A 15,899-nucleotide genomic window follows, 5' to 3' on the forward strand; every position below is an offset into this window, starting at 1 on the left:
TTGCACCCCATCTTGGGCTTGATCTGACACTTAGTCTTAGCAAAAAGGCCTGTTTTACTAATTTCCACCCCCATGTGGCCGAATAACTTTTGCTGAATGTAGGCCAGGTCCGGTGCCAGAATGTCAGATCAGGACACCTCCCTTAAACTGAGTTTAACATCCCTGCCTTAAGGCTGAACACTTCCTATGTGGTCATCCTCAGTCGATCTGCAGCCCTATCTCAGTTTAAGTCACTTTTTGTGGCCTTCTTTCATTTGCAATTGCTCTGGGACCCTGATTCAGTTTCAGACCCTATTCTGTCGAAAAGAAGACTAATGGGAGATATTTTTGTTTGACTAGATTAGCTCTGTTAGCCTCCTCTCTCAGATACCCAATGTGAAGGCCGGACCTGGAAATCCAAGATGTTCCTGGTTTGGTTGAATCTCTACTCGTTCTTACTTGGCCGATATTGATATTTGTAATTTAATGTACAAGACAACCCTTTCGAAAAAAATGTACTTGCAATCTAGCAGGTGTCATGTGAACAGCAGGAGCCTGGCACTCAGAATGCTTTTGTTGTCATTTGAGGCTGAAAGCTTGTTGGAAGCAATATCCGTAAGTACTTTCCCTGATCTACGTGCAGTGGAACTTGATCTGTTTCACTCTGAAACTCATTTTATTGTAAATCATTTTAATGATAATTCTGAAATGTTTGGCAATGAAAGGATGGAAGAGCCAGCACTGTTCAACACGTCATTACCAGTAATTCATACTATGATGAAGACTGGGTGTACAGTCCCAGACATAAAAATTGTTTCATTTTTTGAAGTGATATCCTAAAATGTACAGTACTGAAGTTGCTTATTTTGACATCAACATTTTGAATACATTGCTTGAGAAAAAAATGCTGTTGCACTTCAATAGCGAATGCCCTATCACATTGTATTGCATCACTTGATCTGACAAATTTTGAGTGTGATAGGGCTGAAGCCAGCCTCGCACTATTTTTGCAATGGGGATCCTTCAGCAGGACGTGAACCTCTCACCAATATATTTGAGGACCAAACTGCTATTTTAGATGTGCACAGGACTCAAATTTAACATTGGGACCAGCCTCCACGCAGATTGATTGCAGGTTGTCCCATTGATAAGTTGATGTGTTTTTCTCCCATTTTAGGCCTACAAAATGGGCAGCGCACAACATATACCAGTTTTCTAAACCACGCTCCCTCAATTCTTTCCGTCTTTTAACTTCTCTTTTGCATTTTCTTTTATTTCTTGGGCACATTTTTGCTTTTTAATTATTTTCCATACTATTCTAAATCATTAATTTCTCTCTGTTTTCTTCTCATAATTTTCATTCTGCAATTATTTTTCTTTTCTACTTTTTCCTCTACCCCGTTCTTTCTCTCATTTTCTAATTTACAACAGTTTGAATTTATATAACACCTTTAATGTACAAAAATATCTTAATGTGCTTATACCATTAGCTAATAGGATCAGTTTTTCTTTGCCTATCTTTTCCCTGGGATTAGGGGGCTGTTCGATGATGGGAGGCTGAGTCCGCATTATCTGGAGTTTAGCAGAATGAGAGGTGATCTCACTGAAATGTTCAAGATTATGGAAGTGTTTGACAGGGTAGATAATGACACGTTATTTCTCCTGTCTGGGGAATCTAGAACATGGAAGTACAGTTTCAGGATAAGGGCCTATCAGTTAAGGCTGAGATGAGGAGAATGTTTTTCACTCAAAGGATTGTAAATCTTTGTAATTCTCTACCCAGAGTGTTGTGGATATTCCATCATTGAATATGAATAAAGCTGAGAAAGACAGATTTTAGATCTTTCAATGAATCAAGGCAAAATGGGAGTGGGTGGGAAAGTGGCATCAAAGCCCAAGATCTTTCAAAAGTCACTGGAGTCAGGGAAAGTCCCAGAGGATTGGAAAATCGCTGTTGTAACCCCACTGTTCAAGAAGGGAACAAGAAAAAAGATGGAAAATTATAGGCCAATTAGCCTAACCTCAGTTGTTGGCAAAATTCTAGAATCCATCGTTAAGGATGAGATTTCTAAATTCTTGGAAGTGCAGGGTCGGATTAAGACAAGTCAGCATGGATTTAGTAAGGGGAGGTCGTGCCTGACAAACCTGTTAGAGTTCTTTGAAGAGATAACAAATAGGTTAGACCAAGGAGAGCCAATGGATGTTATCTATCTTGACTTCCAAAAGGCCTTTGACAAGGTGCCTCACGGGAGACTGCTGAGTAAAATAAGGGCCCATGGTATTCGAGGCAAGGTACTAACATGGATTGACGATTGGCTGTCAGACAGAAGGCAGAGAGTTGGGATAAAAGGTTCTTTCTCAGAATGGCAACCGGTGACAAGTGGTGTCCCGCAGGGTTCAGTGTTGGGGCCACAGCTGTTCTCTTTATATATTAACGATCTAGATGACGGGACTGGGAGCATTCTGGCCAAGTTTGCCGATGATACAAAGATAGGTGGGGGGGCAGGTAGTATTGAGGAGGTGGGGAGGCTGCAGAAAGATTTAGACAGTTTAGGAGAGTGGTCCAAGAAGTGGCTGATGAAATTCAACGTGGGCAAGTGCGAGGTCGTACACTTTGGAAAAAAGAATAGAGGCATGGACTATTTTCTAAACGGTGACAAAATTCATAATGCTAAAGTGCAAAGGGACTTGGGAGTCCTAGTCCAGGATTCTCTAAAGGTAAACTTGCAGGTTGAGTCCGTAATTAAGAAAGCAAATGTAATGTTGTCATTTATCTCAAGAGGCTTGGAATACAAAAGCAGGGATGTACTTCTGAGGCTTTATAAAGCACTGGTTAGGCCCCATTTGGAGTACTGTGAGCAATTTTGGGCCCCACACCTCAGGAAGGACATACTGGCACTGGAGCGGGTCCAGCGGAGATTCACACGGATGATCCCAGGAATGGTAGGCCTGACATACGATGAACGTCTGAGGATCGTGGGATTATATTCATTGGAGTTTAGGAGGTTGAGGGGAGATCTGATAGAAACTTACAAGATAATGAACGGCTTAGATAGGATGGACGTAGGGAAGTTGTTTCCATTAACAGGGGAGACTAGGACGCGGGGGCACAGCCTTAGAATAAAAGGGAGTCACTTTAGAACAGAGATGAGGAGAAATTTCTTCAGCCAGAGAGTGGTGGGTCTGTGGAATTCATTGCCACAGAGGGCTGTGGAGGCCGAGACGTTGAGCGTCTTCAAGACAGAAATTGATAAATTCTTGATTTCTCGAGGAATTAAGGGCTATGGGGAGAGAGCGGGTAAATGGAGTTGAAATCAACCATGATTGAATGGTGGAGTGGACTCGATGGGCCGAATGGCCTTACTTCCGCTCCTATGTCTTATGGTCTTATGGTCTTATAAGCCTTGGTCATATTGAAATTCTCCTCCTGTTCCTTTTTTTTATGTTCCTCACAACAACAGAATCAGACAAAAATGGAATACTGATCCAAAGACTAAAGTATTAGAATATAGATGTTAAGAAATTGTTTAAAGGAAGGTGGGCAGGAGGAGATGGTGATTTGGCATAGAGAGGTTTAGGCAGGAAATCGCAGAGCATGACACCAAACAATAAATGACATGACCACCAATAGTGGGCCAAAGGGAGGGCGAGTGCATAAAAGGCCAGAGAGCTCTGGGGATGCAAACTATATATGCATGCATGAATGCACAGAAATGCAGAGGGACATATTCATAGAATATTCTCACATAGAAGGAAACCATTCAGCCTACTCAGCTAGCTGCAGAGCAATCCAGTCAGCCCCAATCCCCCACTCTGTTTTAATAGCTCTAAGTTTATTTCCCTCAGGTTTTCCCTATCCATTTTCATTTTGAAATCATTCATCATCTCGCCTTCTACCATCCTCATAGGTAGCAAGTTCTAGGTCATTATAACCCGCTGCATAAGAAAGTTCTTCCTTACATCCCACGTATCTCTTGCCCAAAAACCTTAAACTTTTGTTCCCTCATTCTTGTACCAGCAGCTGTTGGGAGCACCTTTTCTTTGTCTATCTTATCTAAACCTGTCGTAATCTTGTACATCTCTATTAAATCTTCCCTCAACAATCTTTGCTTCAAGGAGCACAATTGCAGCTTTTCCAACCTAACACTGTGGTTAAAATCCTTCACTCCCTGGCACCACTCCTGTAAATCTCCACAGGACCTGCTCAAGGACCCTTGCATCCTTCCTAAAGTGTGATGATGTCATGAATGGATTTGAATACAAAGATCAGAAGTTTAAATTGGATGTGTTGGTTGACCAGGAGACATTGTTGGTTGTAAGTACATGGATGATGTGTGAGTACGTACTTGGTGCAGAGTGGGATACAGTTAGCAAAGCTTTGGATGAACTGGAGTTTACATAGCATGGCAACCAGGAAACCATCCAAGAGACCATTGGAATGGTTGAGTCTGAAAATGCCAAGAGCATGGATTTGGGGAGTAGCTGTTCTGAGGTTGGGGCAGAGGCAAGAGATAATAGGGGGACTCTGAAAATAGTGTATCAGCAATTAGGGTGTATAGAATAGTGGAAGTAGAAGGTTGCAGAGGAAATATAGACAAATGTTAGAAGTTGCATTGAGCTTCCCCACAGTCCTCCTATCAATTATGGATGTTTTTAAATGCCATACTGAGAATCGGGAATTAACAGCTGTCAAGGAGGAGCTGAGATTAATGTCAGTTCTTCTCCTGCAGTTTGTGTAGTATAATATATTCTTATAATGTAATGTGGGTCATGAGCTAAATTTAACTACTCCTGAATGAAAACATATTTCAATGTTTTCCTTGTGACAGTTGGTGAAAGAATCACTGCAGGTGTACCAGGCTTATTCACAAATGGAAGAATGGTAGATCCTATTTAAAAGTGATAATTTTTAGGATGTTGCCTTTACACATGATGGTGGCCATATACCCAGCTGCCCTTGCAAAGCTGGGTATATGGTCATGGCAATAAGGGTTCCAATAAAGGTTTTCAGTGAAGAGGGTATCCATGCTAACAAGTTCATCACGAATCTTGACAAACATACTGGGCAGAATCTTACCTTGGTATTTCCAGCACAAATTACCCACAGTTGACCTAATTGAATTTCTGCAATCATTTGCACTGGTTTTTTAAAAAATCACACAGGAAGCCAGTCCTTTCACGTAACTTGCCATACCCCAAATCGAATTAATCAAAATGGCAAATTTTTGCTAATTGAACCATTTTGTGGGCTTTTCAGGAGATTTAAAATTAAGCTGTTTTGTATAAGCACACGGGCATTTGTAAGCATCTTAGAAAAGCTTTGACAATTAAAAGTATTTAATTTACTAAGAAACTGACTTGTTACACCAATCAAATTAATAAATGATTCTGTACAGTTTTTGTAAAATGGTTTACAGTTATTTAAAATCAGGTTACTCAAAGGTGGGGGACAAGATACTTAATATAAAAACTTATTTTTAATAAACACATTGTATTAATAAAACTACACTAGGTTATGGCTTTTAGAAATATCAAGGATGGTAAAAAAAATTAAATGTTGTTTCAAAACATTGCCCAATTGTGCTGGTTCACCAAATTTATTTTTTTGAATATCTTAATAATTTTGAGTGGAAACTTGCACACTAACTTAATCCAAAAAACAAGAATAATTTTGAACACTGTTTGTCCTCGCATTGGTGATTGCCCCGTCTATCCCACTGAATGCAAATGCCTTAACTTTAAAGCATCCAAAGAACATTGCATGGAAATTCATTCAGGACTGTTTTCTGGCCTGAAATAGGCAACATGCTGTAAGAGCCAGTAACCTGATATCACTCAACATATCAGCAACTTCATCAGTATGTTGTCACAAAGCTGTGGTTCTAAGAGAACCACTTTAAGGCAGCTCTTCCCCAGCAGCAATCTTCTGGTAGGCCCGAGGAAGTTGGTGAGGTGCTAGATAGGAATGGGAAAGAATTAGCTGAGAGCCAGCAACTGTCTTCAAGACTGTTGTGAGCCAAGAGTAGCAATCCTGTATCTTGCAACTTTTGTTTTTCAAAAGCACTTAACTGGTGACACTCCAGCAGTCCCTCCTAGGATGTTTATCCTGAATGTAGCAGGTTACATGCAGGACAACCTGATGCCAGAATGGTGGTCCCATACAAGCATTAGGTCACCAGCTCGCATATACAAAGGCCTGATGCCTGTATCAGGCATGATTTCTGAATGGTTATACAGGAAATTTTCTCAGTAAGATGAGTGAATTATTTCTGGCACAGAATGTGCATATATACACCACCAACCATTTTTACGTCTTTCAAAGGCATCACTGAATGTTTGGACCTTTAGTATTGCTGAAAAAAAGATACATTATTGCAAGTCATTATTGACGCTGAAACTTGCAGTTATAATAATGTCAATACAAATTTTCATGAATGGTGTCAAAGAGCTTCCCTTCCTTTGTTTTACACACCTCGTCAGTGTTTTTAGGTAGAATAGTCTTAAGACCTATATGGTGAATTGTTTCTTGCATATCATTCCCCGTACCATTTTGTTCTTAAAGTTATGGCATGAGTTTATATGTTCTACTCTTAAGGAATTTGTGTAAAATACATGGTCAGTTCACTTAGCATTATGTCTGGTTTGGTTTTGCAACTATCTGGGACCACCACGAACAATCAGCTAGCATTTCCACATGCTCGATTACTCTCCTTAGCATATTTTAAGATGTTTTACCCTGCTCTTCAGAAATTCAGAGTTGAATTTCTGATCTCCTAGAATCATTTTACTAGTTTAACTTTTAGGAACATCTGTAGCATTCTTGGTTCAGTTTTGATATAAATCAAAATAAACTAGATTTACAAAAATAAATAGGTGCTTATGAATGCCGTTGAACATTGATTGCTAGTTCTTCTTGGCTAAGGATCTTTGGGTCGCTTGGTAATTTTATTATTCAGTATTCCCAACGTGACTTTGCTTACCCTTTTCAGACAAGAGTGGATAGTATTTCATTTATGTTTATTTAATCACAGTTTAATAGTTTTGTGCTATGAGAATTTTTTTTTATCATTGAAATATATGTTTGAATATTGTAGGGTTAATTGGCTCTACTTTAAATTATTTCATACAGCTAATATCTAGAAGAATTATGTTTGTTTTACCAGGTCTATTGTACGCTTCACTGCAAGTATTTTAGGTAAACAAGTGGACAGCCTTGCTCCATCAATTACTAGGGTTTTAGTTCAGGGTAAACAAGTAAGTATACACCTTACTCAACAGTATAACAGTTCTTTGGTAACTTTTCTTTGTTTGTTCATTAAGACTGTTCATTTTCCAAATTTTTCATGAGCCACATTTTTTTCTAATGTTTGGGTACCATGGGTAAGTCATGTGAAATAAGAAGATATTTTCATATTTAAACCACTCAATACTCCGTTCCCATGCCCTGTCGAGTGACCACACAAGTGTCAACCAGGACATGTCGCATTTATGTTGCTGTTGTGAGTCAAAGAAATTCTTTCCCCCTGACATTACAAAGAAATAAATTACATTACACAAACTGAGAACATCCTAAAACACCAGCATTTAGTGCATTTTAAAATGAAGACATTGCTGTAATGTCAGGAAGCATGTCAGTCAATTTGTAGAGACCAAATTCCCCAGAAGAACAACACCTTCCTATTTATTCATTTGGGCAAGGGATGTCAGTTCTGATGAACAGAATGTCTTTACATTTTCTTACCTGGTCACCATTTTTTGTCCTCCTTTATCCGCCCCAAAAAATCAACCGTGAAAATATGATTTCCCATGGCAATATGTATACCTTCTAGCTCCTTTGAATTAATTTTTCAATCAAGTGGAAAAGTGTGAGCAATTTCTTGATATACTCATGCCTCCTAGGAACTTGGGAGATTTGTCTGAATTCCATTTTGTTTGCAACCCATTGAGTGAGCAATGGATATTTTCTTTTCAGCTGTGACAGCTGAACTAGGCCCAGATTCAATTGATGAAAGCTCCGTGTTCTAACTCGTTGTGCCATGCTATCAACCATTTGGAAAAGCATCTTGATTTTGCTTGAATTACCCGTGATTCCCGCAAAGAATGAGGAATAAGGCACCTGAATCAAAGCATTTATTTTTCTTTGTGTATATGCCTGGCTTGCTAAAACTCATTAATTTAACAGAGAGTTTTTCTTTTATAATGCAGCTAAATGGCTAAATAACAGCTGCTTTCACTAGGATTTAGACTTTGCACCAATGTATTAATGAGGAGTTGCAATCTGACTATCTTCATATTTGAACAACTCATTTCAACTATATTAGGCGCACAGATCAATTTCAATTTTCACAGATATGTTTCTTGTTAATTTTTTTTTGTCAACACGTACCAAAGTAGCAAAGAAACAAAGTTAACAGCCAAGAGGAAATTGATATAGCATCTGGAGGAGGCTTTTCATCACATTCAATATGGTATCTTGAATGAAGGAATGTTGCTACATGTTCTGCTGTAGTATTCATACTAGCTATCTCCATCGTAATTCAAATTGTGCTGACTCACCTTCACACCCCAAACTGGAGCACAATTTTTAAGCAATATAAAATAATTTGGAATCTTATTAATGGTAGAAACTAAAAGTGAGCAAACAGTTTGGCATGTTTAATGCTGCACTTTTCGTTTTTGTTGTGTTTATTGCCTTTTATTGCTAAACACTGATATTTTTATGTATGTTTTCTACACGGCTCATACATTAACTATAATCTTATTTTATTGTGCAATATTTTTTTTAAATGTGGGTTTTCTATTTTCTAAAATCAGGTTCATAGTACGTATGCACGTTAATATGTGAATAGATACTTCACTCACTACGTTTTCTTCACTGCTATTTGCCAGGTGACGATAGGGGTATTCGGACATGAGGAGGCGGTGATTTCAAACCCATTGTCTCCAGGAGATATAAAGAAAATTGTCTACACTAAATGTGCCCAGCATGATGAAAGGGAGGCAGTGCTTCAACAGGAACTTGTCATTCACATTGGTTGGCTTATCTCGAATTCTCCAGAGCTCTTCCACGGCATGCTGAAATTTAGAATTGGGTACGTTAAGTATGTGTAGTATTTGGCTTTGAAGCAAATCTCTACTGAAATATTGTAGAGGATATTAGGTTGCATGACAATTGAGCATGAAGCAAAATTTGTTTTTAAAATTAATGTTTCAGGTATTCATAGGGACACTCCTGGCTATTTATATTAATACTGAGCCACAGTTTGCTGTAAGAGTGATTGCCATCAGCTAAACTTGCTCAAGATTGTTTCATCTTAACACTGCTTTGCCCTGCAAATTGCTGATAATGTTACAGGGAAACTGGGTGAATGGAGGAAGAAACTGTGTATCCCCTTAACCAATCAGATTGAAGAATTGTGAAATAAGCAGCACTTGAATTGAAAAAAACTGTAAATTAAAGTGAGTGAGTTCCGTGTACAGAAATAGAAACAAAGGAAGGGAAAGGAAGATTGGTTTAAGGGAGTTAAAAAAGAAACAGGAAGGAAAGTAAAAAAAAAATAGATTTCACATTTCTGAAATATCCAACAGTTAAAATCTGAAAGCATGAGACTCCACACATGTAACAATTGATTTTCCGTTCCAGAGAGGTTCATTGGCAGTAATTTGCATTCAGCACATCATCAAAAGCATTTCTACGTGATTAATTTAATGCATGTACATTTTAAGTAGCTCGAAAAGAAGCTCCTTCTGTCACTTCAGCTCAATTCTAAATTCTTGTGACCAGTATAGCAAGTACAGCACCTTCATGTCATTAAATACATTTCGGCGGTGAACCAGAAAGCAAGAGACCATTTTGGGAAATTATTGTTGGTCGTAACAAACACTGGTATGTAACTGCTGTCACAGTCTGCTTCAGGAAATGATTTAGACCGTTCAATGGAGTTTCTAAAATGTCCATTTATTGTAATGAAGGGAATCTGATTTTTTTATTGTTTGGTCACCTGGAATTTTCCATGTCCAGCTTTGCCAGGGATGATAATTAAACTATGGGCGCGGTTTTTCCAGCCCACCGGTCACCCCATACTCTGTACTATCAGTGCAGCGGGCCAGGTGGATAGTGCGTGTGGCTAAAAATGGGTGCAAACCGTTTTGACATCAAACACCATTCTCCCAGCCCTGTTTTGCCAGCGGGATCAGCTTCGCACCCACAAAGAATGCAAAGCCGATTTAAGTATTAATGCCATGATTAGCATGGCTTTAACAGGGCCAGCATGGCCATTTCTGGCATCCTGCCCCCTCGGATGATACCTCGCCGACAAGAATCACTCATGGGCCCCATCAACGGGGACCGGATGTGCTGGCCATGTGGGGAGGATCGGCAGCCATTGAAGCCCCGGGTGGTCCAGAGAATGGCTGGGCAGTGCCCATCAGGCATTATCAGCCTGGCAGTGCCCACCTTGCACCATAGCAGTGCTAAGGGAGTGGGACATGCGTGGGTGGGGCTATGACAGGAGGTGGAAGCAAGTGGGGAGAGCTCTGCAAAGAGGGGAGCCCTGCAATGGGTGGGGGGGGGGGGGGGGTAGAGGGAAGGCAAAGAGAGAAGCTCTGCAGTGGGGGGGTGGGGGGGGGAGAGGCAAGGAGGCGTGTTCTGCAAGGGAGTGATTGGCAAGACAGGGGTGATCGGCAAAGGGTGGGTGTTTGGCGGGGGGGGGGGGGGGGGTGAACAGCAGAGGGAGTGGGCCACCGAAGGGTCATAATGGGAGACTCATTGCGCAGGTCCCGGTGCCAGCGACCCATGTTGTCATAGGGGGGTTGCACTGCTGTCAATGATGGGTGCTGGGGTTAGAAGGAGATCTCCCAGGGTGCCTGCGCAATGGTGCCCCAAGCACTCTGCAGCTGGCTTCCCTGGCAAGCTTAGGCTCTGCCCTCCCTACCAGCGTGAATCTCCCGACTGCCAGAAAAATTGACGGTGTGGGAAGATTGCGCGGGATGGCTCACTGAAAAAGCCGGAATGAAACACTCCAGTTTTCAGCGCCTCATGACATTTAGTATTTTTTGGGAAGATTCTCCCAAAAGTGCTGAATGGTGGGAAAAATGTTCTAGATCACGACTCAGTTCAACTTCACACTCGAATTTCCCCATTCTGTGCACTGCAGAGGTCCCAATAGTGAATCTCATTAAAAACCCAGGGGGGCGGGCCTATTCGCTCTGGAGTCTGACAGCTCCGGAACTGCCCCGATCTGTCAGACTCCCCATTTGCTGGACAGCTCAATCGCTGGCCAGCCCAGGACCCCCATAGTGCTGCCCCTCCATGGCCCGATTGTGGCCCTCACAACAATTCCCAAGCTAGTCCTGACTCTCTTCTCCCCCCCCCCCCCCCCCCCCCCCCCCCCGGAGCGCCCTGATGTCCAGCCCATTCTCCCCAGCAGTGGCGAACCCCCCTCACCCGGCAGACCCCCCCCCCCCCCCCCCCCCCCCGCCCCAGCAGACTACCCCCACCTCCAGCTCACCCCAATCGCTGCCCTCCCTCCATTCCAGACCGATCGCCGTGCAGAGTGGCAGCGGGAGCCCCCCACCCCATCGGCAGGGTCTCCCACGAATTCTCCGAACATGGGGAGCTACTCTAAACCCCGCAAGAATGAAGTATTCCTGGCGGGGTGGGAAATTCAGTCGGGACTGGCAAGTTCCCGACAATGAAACGCTAAACATATTTAAACTACATTTTTAAAAATTCAAATGACTTGTCTGTCTTCCCATCAGTTTCCAGTGTGGTCTCAACTGCGACTGTTCTCCAGCTCTGGGAGATCCGCATGCGTTCCCGGCGCATGCACAAATCCCGAAAAAAGGCCGACGATGCGTATCTCCCAGCCTGACCCGCCAGAAAAGTTGCGGGTCGCGATGGGAGAATCACCCCTAATATGTTTGTAATATTGTCCCGACAGCACCAGTCGACTCATCTGTCACCTCTGTTATTACATTCTGCAAGGTCATGTGGAACAACAATATCTTGTTCATGAGAACTTTCAGTCTTTGCATTAAGATCTCTCATGATGATGATGACATCTTGAGAACTACATTGTTTTCTTGCTTGACCTGGTTGTTCATGGAACACTTCAAGGTCCTCAATCTGACATACTTTGTGTTGGGGCTCAAGTTGAAAGGTGTACCTGCTAGTCTGGCGAGGTGAATTCTCTCAGAAAAACCCAATATCCCAGAATAAACTTACAGTGGTTTTGATCAGGAGCTGCTGCAATTCCTTTTTCAAGTTTCTCTCCATCCAAGTAGATACTGGCTCCATCATTGTGTCAGTATTTCCTAGCTCCCATCCACTTCAGTTGGTACAAACCAAGAATTTTGATTGATAATCAGCACACTTCTTGAATGACATTTTCTGTTTTCCCTACTTGATCTAATGTTCTAAAATTCTTTTAATGTCAGTTTTTCTTTTCCAATGCTTGCTCTTAAAGTCTTTTAAGGGTTACGCAGTACATGATGATGATCCAGGTCCAGCTGCACTTCATGGATGTTTGTACTGTACGAGGTGTTGGTGTGAATGGTAGCAACTCCAATCGTGCTCTTATCTTGATGTATTGATCATATTTGATGAGGAAAAAGGAAAGCATGAGATGGTTTCCTATTGCCCACCCTCATGTATGTTTGAAGGGAACACCAACCCTCTTTCCAGATGATGATCCTCTGCCTGACACCAACCAGTTGTTGCCTTCCGAGGTCATAACTCCTTCGCATTCACTTACATGGAATCTGCTGGATCATCACTGTTGGTCATCACTCATAACCCTAAACAAGGGATCATCCCAGGTACTACCAACTGGGCCAGCTGGATCTGGGGCTTGCAAAAGGATAGGGATGACCACACCATGGGTGTCATTCAGATACCCCTGCTACCCACAAGTGCATTTCAATTAAGACAACGAAAAAAACATCATCCTAAGGTAATTCGTCAACCAATGGACAAAATTTCAGGAAAGAGTATGAATGTTTGAAAGCATAGGATGATTCAATCGATTTGATTTGATTTATTATTGTCACATGTATTAGTATACAGTGATAAGCATTGTTTCTTGCGCGCTACACTATCACAGCATACCATACATAGAGAAGGAAAGGAAAGAGTGCAGAAAGTAGAATTACAGTCATAACTAGGGTGTAGAGAAAGATCAATTTAATGCGAGGTAGGTCCATTCAAAAGTCTGATGACAGCAGGGAAGAAGCTGTTCTTGAGTCGGTTGGTATGTGACCTCAGACTTTTGTATCCTTTTCCCGATGGGAGAAGGTGGAAGAGAGAATGTCCGGGGTGTTTGGGGTCCTTAATTATGCGGCTGCTTTACTGAGGCAGCAGGAAGTGTAGACGGTGTCAGTGGGTGGATAAAAGCAAATTACTGCGGATGCTGGAATCTGAAACCAAAAACGAAAACATTGGAAAATCTCAGCAGATCTGGCAGCATCTGTAAGGAGGGAAAAGAGCTGATGTTTTGAGTCCAGATGACCCTTTGTCAAAGCTCTCTCAGTGGGTGGGAGGTAGGTTTGAGTGATAGGCTCGACTTCGAGACGTCACACCAGCAAGAATCACTACTGCTCTGCAATACTGGAGACCAGGCCAGGGAGACCAGAGGCCATTGATGCCCCCCAGGGGGCATGGCCGGGCAGTGCCACACTGGTAGTGTCCAGTTGGCACCCTGACAGTGCCCGGTTGAGCATGATAAGTATGCGAGAGGCAGTGCCTGAGTAGGGTAGGGCTATGATGGGGGGATATACGCAATGATGGGAGCTCTCCAGTGGTTGGATGCAAAGTGGGGGCGGTTGTGCAGTGGGGGAATGTACAGGCATGGGTGTGCAGGGATGGGGCATGGAGGGGTCGTGACGGGGAGGGGCATATCGGGTGCTCGCCAGGGGACTCATCTGGAGGGTCCTAATGCGGGTGACCCAGGTTGGTGTGGGAGGGTAGCAATGCCGCTGAGGGGGGTGGGATCCGAGGGTCCGATGTCTATTTGGGGAGGAAGGTCTCCGGATTCGCTGTCAGAGTTTGTACATGGCAAGCCCCCACAGACAGCAATGTGATAAAGTCTGTTAAAGCAATATTGGTTGAAGGATAGGTATTGACCAGTTTATCAGGGGTAACTGAAGAAGCTTCATGTGATCTTTCACATCAATCAGCATTAGGGCCTCGCTTTTATCTTTCATCTCAAAGTTAGCACCTCTGACTGACAAATGCAACATTCCTTCAGGGCTACACGAAAGTGATTTATGTCCTGAAGGCTCAGGAGTAGGATTTGAATCCATAGCCTTCTGACTTCTGAGGAGAATGCGAGAGGAACCACAGTGGCACTGTCAGTATATCTGATATATATATAGTGCGATTCAGCAAATACCCAACCCATTTCCTGTCTCGCCATTTTAATTTGCCTAGATTAGATGCAGTTGAGACTTTAATAAATATGCTGCACTACCACTTTATATATGACCTGAAGTCAGGTAAACATTTCAGATCTGTTACTATATCTTAATGTACATTCAATAAAATCCTGTGTGGTATGATTTCTGGAAGCTATTTTCAAGCTCTGTCATAACCTATGTGTAGGGTTCATGTAGATACGCGAGTTCACAAAGTAATGACATAAACTTTTGCATCATGGTCCAACATTCATCCAATATAAGTGATATGTTGCTTGGTACAAAGAAGTGCAAATACTAAGAAAGCTTTGAAAAATGTTAGAACTATTTAAAATGCTATCCGGTCCTGCTCTCGTCTGCAAAACTTCTCTCTACTCCAGGATTATCCTGAAATACAAAGGTAACCCACCAGCTACTCTTTTCTACCATAAGCCATTCTTAAACCCATCTCATATATCTCCTGCATCCTCACCTCCAGAAACAAGTAGAATCATAGAATACCGACAGTGCAGAAGGAGGCCATTCGGCCCATCAAGTCTGCGCCAAACACAATCCCACACAGGCCCTATCCCCTTAACCCCACTTTATTTACCCTTCTATTCCCCCTGACACTATGGGGCAATTTACCATGGCCAATCAACCGAGCCCGCACATCTTTGGACTATGATTCTATGAACTCAAGGACTTCTCTATCACTTGGGTTGAGACCATCCTTCTGCTGCTTCTGCCACTTTTTTAGCTGTATTCTTTCCCAGGTGTTGATGTTGACTGCTGGGCCTGCATTTACTGCCCATCCATAATTAACCTTAGGAAGATGGTGGTAAGCCACCTTCTTGAAGTATTGCAGACCATGTGGTGTTGTTACTGTCACAATGATGTGACATATGCATGAATGATATTAATCTGTAATTTCACTGGCTGACCAAACATGTACTGAACGGTTTTAAAAAGGACTTCCTGAAGACAAGACACTGATGAAAGATGGCTGCCACGAGTCACCTGATGTCTTGTGTTGCCAGTGGCCATTTTCTCAAGTACCAGTGCGAATTACAATTCAGACATACCCAGGCAACTTAATGGAATTTCACACCTGAGGATGTCAAAAAGTCCTTCAAAGGGATTTACTGAAAAACGTACTGGACCTAACATTTACATTTCTATAAGACTACCTCTTCAGCAGTGAAAAGGTCTGCTGAAACAGTAGTTAAATGAAAAATGTTTTCCTATCTCATTAAGATGGATAATGACTCACTCGGGCTAATAGCTGAGAATCTCCTCACGCCTTGGCCATGAATCAAAGCTAACAGTTGGTTCAGAATCATATAAAGAAACCACTTCTAATATCATTATGGGGAGAGAGGGGTCATGGGACTGACATTTTGAAATCTCTTTAACACAGCACCCAAACTGCTAAAGATAGAAGCAGTCTGGAGAAGCTTCCAATGAAAGAAGGTGCTCCCTTCTCTTCTCTCCTATGTCAAGACCCTATCTCTTACAGTTTAAAATCC

At 42.2% G+C, this 15,899-nt stretch overlaps 1 protein-coding gene across 4 annotated transcripts in view; it reads left to right on the forward strand.

The window, feature by feature from the left end:
- phkb (phosphorylase kinase, beta) overlaps positions 1–15,899 on the forward strand; it is a 261,679-nt gene that overhangs the window by 222,880 nt on the left and 22,900 nt on the right. For 2 of the 4 annotated variants that reach the window (XM_078210829.1, XM_078210831.1), the window contains 2 exons: positions 7,143–7,233; positions 8,869–9,071. In XM_078210829.1, the coding sequence (XP_078066955.1) occupies positions 7,143–7,233; positions 8,869–9,071 (294 nt within the window). The remainder of the gene's footprint in view (positions 1–7,142; positions 7,234–8,868; positions 9,072–15,899) is intronic. The other 2 variants (XM_078210828.1, XM_078210830.1) reach the window with 1 other exon arrangement.

Source organism: Mustelus asterias, chromosome 4 (assembly GCF_964213995.1).
Source record: "Mustelus asterias chromosome 4, sMusAst1.hap1.1, whole genome shotgun sequence".
NCBI lineage: Eukaryota > Metazoa > Chordata > Chondrichthyes > Carcharhiniformes > Triakidae > Mustelus > Mustelus asterias.